At 41.4% G+C, this 8,752-nt stretch overlaps 2 protein-coding genes across 2 annotated transcripts in view; one reads left to right on the top strand and one right to left on the bottom strand.

Moving 5' to 3' along the window:
* plekhb1 (pleckstrin homology domain containing B1) overlaps positions 1–3,276 on the top strand; it is a 6,593-nt gene extending 3,317 nt beyond the window's left edge. The window contains exons 3-6 of the mRNA XM_035667191.1: positions 804–906; positions 1,003–1,042; positions 1,377–1,467; positions 2,747–3,276. Coding sequence (XP_035523084.1) covers positions 804–906; positions 1,003–1,042; positions 1,377–1,467; positions 2,747–2,880 — 368 coding nt within the window. The 3' untranslated portion in view covers positions 2,881–3,276. The remainder of the gene's footprint in view (positions 1–803; positions 907–1,002; positions 1,043–1,376; positions 1,468–2,746) is intronic.
* A 272-nt stretch (positions 3,277–3,548) lies between these two features.
* sc5d (sterol-C5-desaturase) lies at positions 3,549–8,166 on the bottom strand. The gene is made up of 5 exons (XM_035667190.1): positions 8,091–8,166; positions 7,057–7,274; positions 6,143–6,275; positions 5,923–6,023; positions 3,549–5,220 (listed from the first exon to the last, which is right to left on the bottom strand). The coding sequence occupies exons 2-5, from the start codon at positions 7,264–7,266 to the stop codon at positions 4,774–4,776; spliced, it is 891 nt and encodes a 296-aa protein (XP_035523083.1). The 5' UTR covers positions 7,267–7,274; positions 8,091–8,166; the 3' UTR covers positions 3,549–4,773.
* Positions 8,167–8,752: the final 586 nt, after the last annotated feature.

Raw genomic sequence — 8,752 nt, 5'->3', positions numbered from 1 at the left:
AATCTATGTATTTATTGAGAATGAAAATCATTAGTTACAGCTTGAACTGAGAGGCTGAGCAGCCACTGAAACCAGAACAATAAACAACTCTATACTCCAGATGAGCAAAAAAATACATCTGATACCAAAATGAACATGGATGAATGACTATGGATGCACTCCTTTGTCGAGACAAAGACAAGTAAAGACAACAGACGGACGTTTTGGCTGCTGCAGGAAGTAAAGATTAGTATGTGCTGTATGCAGTTGGTGTCTGGTGCAGAACTGGGGCACAGCTTGTGTTTGAAGATTGCTCTGCAGGAGCATTTTAGCACCCCAGCAGTATGAGACCATAATACAGAACCCGATGCCCCCTACAGCGCAAACACTGTTCCTTCATCATACTTCTGCATGCAAGCACAACAATACCCACAGCTGAAGAAAAATCACAAACATAAGAACAAACCAGATGGAGTTCCAGGACGGGTGTGAAAACACGACTGAGGCTGTTCTGAAGGCCTGCTCCTTAAAAAGTCCTGAGATTATTTGAATGGTTCGGTGCATCTGTTCAATAAGTAATGACGATATAAACACCACAATGTTGCTGCTGTTTTTCCACCACCATGCGAGTGCACACTTCTTTTATTTAATTTATTTAACTGACATAAAGGTGATCATCCACCTGTTTCACTGTCTGTGCAGTCGATATATATATCATCCAAATGTATTATTTAACTGTAAAGATCCTCATACTGATGACAATGTGCTTATTCTTTGGTTGAATTACTTCGTTAACTTGTTTTTTTTGGGGGGGGGGGCTGTAGATGTGGCTCCACCAGAGAGCAACCCCAGACAGAATCTCATTGTGATTCAACTTAAAGACGGCTCAACAGTCAACCTGTGTGCCAACAGCGAGGATGAATCCATGTAAGTACTCTCACTTCACTCTCGTCTCGTCTGTGCTGCCTCCCTTTGCAACTGTCCATCCGTCAAGCTCTTCATTCCTGTTCATGTCTTTCTCAGAGCGTGGAAACTGACTCTGCTAGAGACCAGGAGAAACCCGGTGAGTGATCCATGTTCTCTGTCAGCGCTCACACATCTTTTCTGCCATTAATACAGTACAATAGTTCTTATTCATACAATTCTTGCATTTTATTACATGTATTTCTAGATTCCATCTCTCTGTTATGTGTAGTATATATTGTTACATATTTCCTATTTTTTCCACATATATTGTAGTATAACGCACATATTTTTTTTTACATACATCTTATTTCTTGTTTTCTTATAATCCTCTGTGCTCTATATATTTTTAATGGGAGCTACTGCAGCGTTTATCTGTGTGGAACTGTACAGTGTTTCTGATTCAGTGGTGTTTGGTGTTTTTTTGTTTGTAGGCGTTCACATACGACCCATATGATGACTCCTACCAGGCTATCCCCATCAACAGCTACCAAACAGTCTACATCACACCTGGAGCAGGACCAGGTTTGTTACCGTAGCGCTGCAAGAAACACAAACACTAACCTTAAGCAAATGGCTATCTGTGACTTTGCAATAATACAGTAAACTTTTTACCAATGTAGGTAGGTAGGTGTGTAAAAAATAATGATACAGTAATGTGTATTATATGGTAATTTATTTTATATTGGTTCAAATGGAAACAGCTGCTGTTCAGTCCAGTAAAAATGTGTCTTGCCAAATGTAGTCTAATCTGTACATCTGAGTGCTCTGATATTTAAAGTGATATTAGGGTTAAAGAATAGCACTCTTTTGGTACGTATGCAGAAAAAATGACAATAAATAAGACCTCAATGATGGTGTAAATACAGTATTATCCATCCTAACATGTATCTGATATTTAGTTTGTCTGACTCCTACAACATTTGCAAAACACCTTTTTGCTCACAAACTAATCTGCAAAAGATATATTGTGTAGATAATGTTTCCAGGCTTCACTTAAAGCTGCAGTAGGTAATTTTTATAAAGATTATTTTTTGTCACATTTGCTGAAACTTTCACTATATCCTGAGAGTAGTACATGAGACAGATGATCAGTGTAAAAATCAGGTTCCTTTGGCTCCCCCTAGTGCTCCTAATGGTATTTGCAAGAATTCACCGGCCCGAATGAAAACAACTAATCAGAGGTGAGAAAGATAGTGAATTGTTGAGTCTTGTTCCCAGGACGTTGGGAATGAGACTCAACAATCTCAAGCTTCCAACTTAAAGTGTCTTTCGATCTTTCTCGGCTCTGATTGGTTGTTTTCGTTCGGGCTGGTGGAAGGAACCTGATTTTCTCACAGATTATCTGTCTCATGTTCTACTGTGAGGATATAGTGAACGTTTCAGCAAATGTGACAAAAAGTTATTTTCATAAAAGTTACCTACTGCAGCTTTAACCCTCTCTTTAGAGCCCTACCGACTCCCTGATCCCTCAGTTTCTGCACACTGTCTTTGTATCCTGCCACCTTCAAGTTTCCATTGTGTACAGTGCATACAGCAGACTGCACAGGACAGCACACCACTCCAACTGTGCAATATTAACTGACCTTTGCTGTGTGTCAGTTTGTGGTAATTCTGTCTAACACAGCTTTATTTAGGAATAAGTATCATGTAAGACTAAGATAATCTAAAATAATGAAGTTATATAAGGTATGTAAGAAACTGGCACAAGATGAGGTAAACATCCGAAGCTCCTCTCTTACTAGACTAAGCCAAACATGGATCAGTGCATAAACCTGTGTCTTCCCTCTGTCTTTTCCCCCAGGAACCCACCAGGTGATTGTTCAGAGGGACCCGTTTGATGGAGTGATGGAGAACATAGCGCTGGGGTTACTGGCAGGCATGGCAGCAGGGACAGCCATGCGATCCTTCCTCTGGATGCCCTTCCTTTTCTGCTGAGATGATCTCCGTTACGGACGTGACAACACTGTGATACTGGGACACTGGGACACTGGCATCAGCATGTGTAGAGAGGCTCTTTCCCTCCCTTTTGTACCATCTCTTCCGATCACATCTGCTGAAACAAACTCCTGCTCTTCTGGCTGTTTTGACTTGTGTGCACTTTTGCATATAAGACTTAAGAAGCTGAGAAGGCTGCTATGTAATTGTATGTAATGTAATTTTCTGCTTGTATATACAGCACACTGTGTACTCATGAGCATTTGTAACTGTCAGGAAGTCCATTTTGTATCTGAATGTTCTTTTATTTGCCGCATGGATTTTACACCCTGCCAGCTTATACATGTGTAGTTTGTAAGATGTGTAGTCTGTAAACTGAAGTATAAAAATAAACTTAGAGATGGTGACTGCAAACAACAAACAAACCATAAATATCAATTTCGGAACTATTTGATCCTTGTTTGATATAAAAAATCCCAACTAAAGGTTCTTCCTGAGCTTTCAACCATATCACAAGGTCTTCATCCGTAGATGGCGCTTCCTCAGTTGTCACGGATCTCTTGATACACAACTAAAATTTAAACAAAAAATGACAGGCTTTTAGCCTTTATTTCACAGGCTATATCCACTGATGAAGACTGTGTGATGTGGTTCAAAGCTCAGGGAAAATATAGTAAGTGGTCCTTGAGTCAACGTTTAGAATGAATGATGAGGAGCCATAAAAATCTATTAGATCGAAGACAGCTTCTGAGCTGACAACAGTTAATCTTCAGGACAACTGAGCATGCTCCGTTCGCTGATAACCACAAAATCGGGTCCAAAAAAAGCTAGTAAGTGGACCTTGAGTTGTCAAGCATAAAGTTTCACTGTAGGAAGACAGACCCAAACCACAGATACATTTCAAAGTGGAAACATTTAATTATTATCCTGATGATCTGTAATTAGTGTACATGAGCAACGCTTGTAGAACCAAAGAACCAGGGAACTTGAAAAAGAAGCTCTGTTGCTTCTTCAGGTGGTGGTTACACACAGGAGGGTCCACAGAGACAGACCACCTCGGTCTTTGTTTTCTGTTGACTACAGCATGAGAACTATTTACACTCATTGCTATTCCTCTTTCCTACTATTGCCACGGTATAATGGCCTTGTAAATGCTAAATGGTACCAAAAGGTATAATCTTTCTACAGGAGGGAATAGAGCTGCCTATTGGCTTAAAAGAAAATCACGGTAATTTTCCACCTGAGTCTTTGTTGCTGGTTGCTCGCTAAGTATGCAGTTAGTTACAATATCAAGCAGGCTTTTTGCTTGCTGTCAGACTTTAAGTGCTTGTGCTGCTCGCCTCCATATACTCTGTATCAATATATAAAGGGGTGGCGAGTGTAAACGACCATTAATCAAAAATGAATGAAAAACACCAGGATTTTCCTTTGAAGCAGTTGTTGCTTTGCCACGTTTTTCAGATTCAGCCTGAACTTACAACCACGAACTGCTAACAATCTAATGTGTAGTGGAAATCGATCTTCTTGACACCAGTCTCAGGTCTTAATCATGAACGTTCACAGTTGGAGTCGAAGCAGCTCCAGCCTTTTGATGCCCCTCATATCTCTGGGCTCTGCCTCGGCTTGCAAAAAGCTTTTCTCTGTACACTGTTGCATTTACAGTAAGAACCTCTTCTCACCTCCTGTTTCAATCACTGCGACTCTGGATGTCAGAGTCATGATGGGTAGAATGTTTGATTCCAGATCTAAAATCTCTTGGCAGCTTATTTGGCAAATACATTGCAGGAAGTCGAATTATGCTCCGATATGTTTTCTAACTCAGCATGGATGTAGCACGTTGTCTTTATAAAAATAATCACTTTCAGCCGTCATCCCCCACCCCCCCCGGGCGCGCTACTCCTCCTTACGTGTGACTCCTCTCTGAGAATGTCCATTCACTCCATCGTCTCCCAACTTCCCCTCTGCTTGAAGTTTCCGGATCAGATCGTGGGGACCCTTGCCCATGAGAGCCGACGGGTGCCTGTAGGAGCCCCCCACGCGGTCCCACAGGGTGAAGTACTGGCCGTAATTGTAGTCGAAGAAGAGGTGGTGGTCGGTGTGGTGAGCCGAGCCGTTGATGACGCTGGTCAGAGCGCCGGGGACGCGATAGTCACCGTCGTGGATAGAGATGGTCCAGATGTTGACGAAGATGTACAGGGCCAGGTAGAGCACCTTGTGGAGGGGGAAGAGGAAGGGGTAGATGTGGTACGGGAGTCCCTGCATGAAGCCGTCTACTGGATGGAAGGCATGGCTGGCGAAGGGAGAGGGAACCTTCCATATGTGGTGTGGTTTGTGAAACAGCTGTTGGGGACGAGAGAGAGAGAGATGGTTATTGCTTACAGTAGTGCTAGTATAAATGCTAGTACAGATCACATTGTTCTGGCTGCATAAAACGTTTTTTAAAAACTCAGATTTTAAGCATATGGTGGTGTGTTCTTTATGGCACTATACTAATATTTAGATAATAAGAGCAATCACAATATATCGCCCTGCTTACAGTATCACAACATATCCCAATATATTGAAACATAAGCCAATATACAATCCTAAAGAATAAGAAGTTAAGGAACTTTCCTAACGATGACAGAATACTAATGTATAAAGACATGCAACCTTTGGGCAGCGTGCAGGATTTTTGATGATGGGACTAGAAACTGACAGATCTCTTTCCTCTGCTCTTCAGCACTAAACTGAGGTGTGGAAATCTGTCTATTCGAGACTATGAATGCATAAAGAGCTGCGGCGTGTGGGTCTGATTCACCGAGGGCGGAGCTGAGCTACACACACAGCAGACAGTGCAGCTTTGGCATAAAAACCAGCAATGTGCACCTTCTGCAGTGCTTACAATCACTAGACCCTGGCTGTAAAATCTGGTCAAATACAAAGGATTTCTGCTCTTTATCGCTTTAAAAATTCAAATAAAGTGTAGATGTTAAAATGCTTTACATAGCCTTAAGCAGCCAAAAAGGTGAACCTATTAGGTTCAATCACAGTTGTCCTCACCTTGTAAATGAGCTTGTGATGAAGGAACCGATGAATCCAGTAGATACACATGTCAGTGAAAAACAGGAAGGAGATCATACTCAGGAAGAGCCCGGGCCAACCTGAAAGCACACAGACCGTATCAACACGAAGAACTTGGATGGTGCGTTCAGGGTTCCTAATAACACAGAAACAAGACTACAGACCAGCTGCAAGCCGGTGAGGACTTTCTTCAACGTACCCAGTGGAGAATCACTGACGCTGTCGTACAGTTTGCTGTATCCTCTAACTTCAGCGAAAAACAGGGCCACAGTGGGGATGCTGATCCAGGGAAGAGAGGTCATCGCGTATTTGATCTCCCTCTGAACCTGATTCTAAGTAGGAATGAATAGAACATTTCAAATAATAGACCTTTTTCCATTTACCACTACTCATTCAAGTTCGGTTCCACAATAGCAGATTCTGACTGCCCTGAATGCTACAGAGCCTTAATAAGCACTGGTAACACTTGTGTTTACCCTATTTAATGTCAAAATGGCTGCTGTAAAAAAGGTCTACTGATTAAATAAATAGGAGTGAGTGTAAACTGAATGAATTCCTGGTGACTATTAACACCCGGGGTATCCTCACTGGAATATAATGTGATAATCAGAGTCTTGTGGAGTGGACTTTACACTGCACTGTTATTTTTGTATTGGTGTAATTGATCTGTAATAGAGTGTCTTGGTTGCTGTTGTGGCGTTATGGGGTTGTAATTGTTCTGGCGGTTGCTGTAAACACACGACGTCTGAACACTCGGCTGTTGGTTGCTCCCCACAGGAGCAGAATATGTTCATTAATCAGTCCGAAATTTGAGTGATGGATGAGGTTCCAGATATGTTTAATGTTGTATGAACTCTTTAAAATGCAGTTGCAGCTCTGAAATGCAGTAAAATATCAGATTTATCTGTCATATAGGCCTCGAGTAGTCAGTTAATATGAAAATAAAGGTTTTCAAATAAAGATGAATTATGGGTTTGTTCACTTTAAATGACAAATAATATTAATGTTTATTAACTGGTCCCCCCCCCCCCCACCTCGTAGATGCAAAGTTCAATTGATTGCTTTGGCAGTTTTTTACGGCACCATTCATAAACTGAGATACGGGCTTTATACCTCCAAGAAGTGTGGGTGTTTCTTCAGATTGTGGTCGAAGATGAGGAAGTAGCTGATGGCCCCCAGGCCCAGATACAGGACTGCGGCCCCGAGGTTCGTCAGCACCAACAGGCTGAGGATCTGCCGCAGGGCCCCGTCCTCGGGCCACGATGCGGGGTACACGTACGGGGTGAGGACGTAATAGTCCGCAACGTTCAGCACAAGATCCATGGTTGAATCTGTGAGGTACGGGAAGAGAGAACGGAATCGAACATTCAAACATCACACATTATGAAAAGATGGCAAATGCACTGGATTCTGGGAAAAAGGGACACAATCACCAGGAAGAAGAAAAGTAATATAACTGAGCAGTGTTAACAATATCACTGATAAAATACTTTTGACAAGAGGTAATGAGTAATAATTACATTTTTTGGGTAACGTATCCAACCACTGTTATGCTCCTCTGCTTTGGTTCATGTTGTTAAAACCACCATGAGTCATGCATTAGTTAAACATTACTCTATAATCTGTACTCAGTATAAAGTGTTACTAATCTCAGTAATTAATGTTACAGTTGTGGAGTTTCATTCAACACAAGAAGCCATCACAGCAACAGCCAGTGACTGCATGTATGTATGTGTATTATTATGTGTATATATGAGATGTGTTTCTGTGTTAGGGTTCTGATGGGCTCTGACTGGATTTGGCCCATTTGATCCCTGGTACGGGGCCAAGTCCTGATTTACAAGTTTAATTATAATTGATTTAATTCCTGCAGTTAAAAACGATGCCAAATAAAGCATTAGGTGCATATGAGAGAATATGGACAGCTGTGATAACCATCTATGTACGTTAATTCAGTGAAAACACATAAAAGTGTCACATTTATATAACTTCCTGACCGACGTTACATGGGACAACTTCAATAAAAAGGTTATTTTGTGGCATAACAAACACTTAAAGGCTTCCTCGCGTGTTAATATTACTAAATAACAGAGCTGCGTTGTTATATTAATAATATAAAGTATCTACAATTCAAAATAACACCGTACCTTATGTAGGTTGCTCGTATTCCGGCACAGCAGTGGAGGGATGCGTACTGACCTAAAGGCGCGCCGGCGACCAATCAGTACGGATTTACCCATTGCGTCACAGAGAGGGCAGCCAATGAGCGCGCAGTGTCTCATCACGGCAGCTTTGTTTTTAATTCCGATTGGCCAATTGGAGGATCTGCTCATGGTGGTACAGAAGCAGCGTTACCACCTGTCACAGCTGGAGCAGAGGCCGGAACGCCCCCATAAAATAAAACCCATACCAAACCTCCTTTACAAACCGAGGTATTTTAAATTGTCTCCTTTTAGCCAAAATGTAAACACATAGAGGAGAGAAAAACAATAATAGGATGCATTTGGAGCCAATTCGGCATCTTCTAAAACACCCAATAATTCTTGTTTTTTTTTTAAATCAGGGTATTACTACTACAAAGTAGTGCCGAATTTTCCAGAACTTGCTACTTAATCCAGAAAAGTTGTTAATTTTACTGAATTAGCAAGGCAACATTTTATTTAGAAGATTTCTGAATGAGGTTTGGTGTACAGATCCACCAGACTTCGACACGTGCACCACAGATTTATTATTATAAAGTCCACTGTTAATAATTTATAGTAGCCTCCTGCAATTTTAGTTCTAACTAACTCAAATTATAACCATTTTC

The sequence above is a fragment of the Morone saxatilis genome, unplaced genomic scaffold (assembly GCF_004916995.1).
Source record: "Morone saxatilis isolate NCDOM2014 unplaced genomic scaffold, NCSU_SB_2.0 Contig20, whole genome shotgun sequence".
NCBI classification, from domain to species: domain Eukaryota; kingdom Metazoa; phylum Chordata; class Actinopteri; family Moronidae; genus Morone; species Morone saxatilis.
Note: the sequence above shows the minus strand (reverse complement) of the source record. Positions and strands in the feature narration are given on the sequence as shown.

Excerpts from the sequence above, each read along its gene's own strand:
- sc5d (XM_035667190.1), bottom strand. The coding sequence starts at position 7,266 with ATGGATCTTGTGCTGAACGTTGCGGACTATTACGTCCTCACCCCGTAC. Across the intron at positions 6,024-6,142 it reads CGTCAGTGATTCTCCACTGG|GTTGGCCCGGGCTCTTCCTG; the intron begins GTACGTTGAAGA and ends GTGTGCTTTCAG. Across the intron at positions 5,221-5,922 it reads ATCACAAGCTCATTTACAAG|CTGTTTCACAAACCACACCA; the intron begins GTGAGGACAACT and ends CGTCCCCAACAG.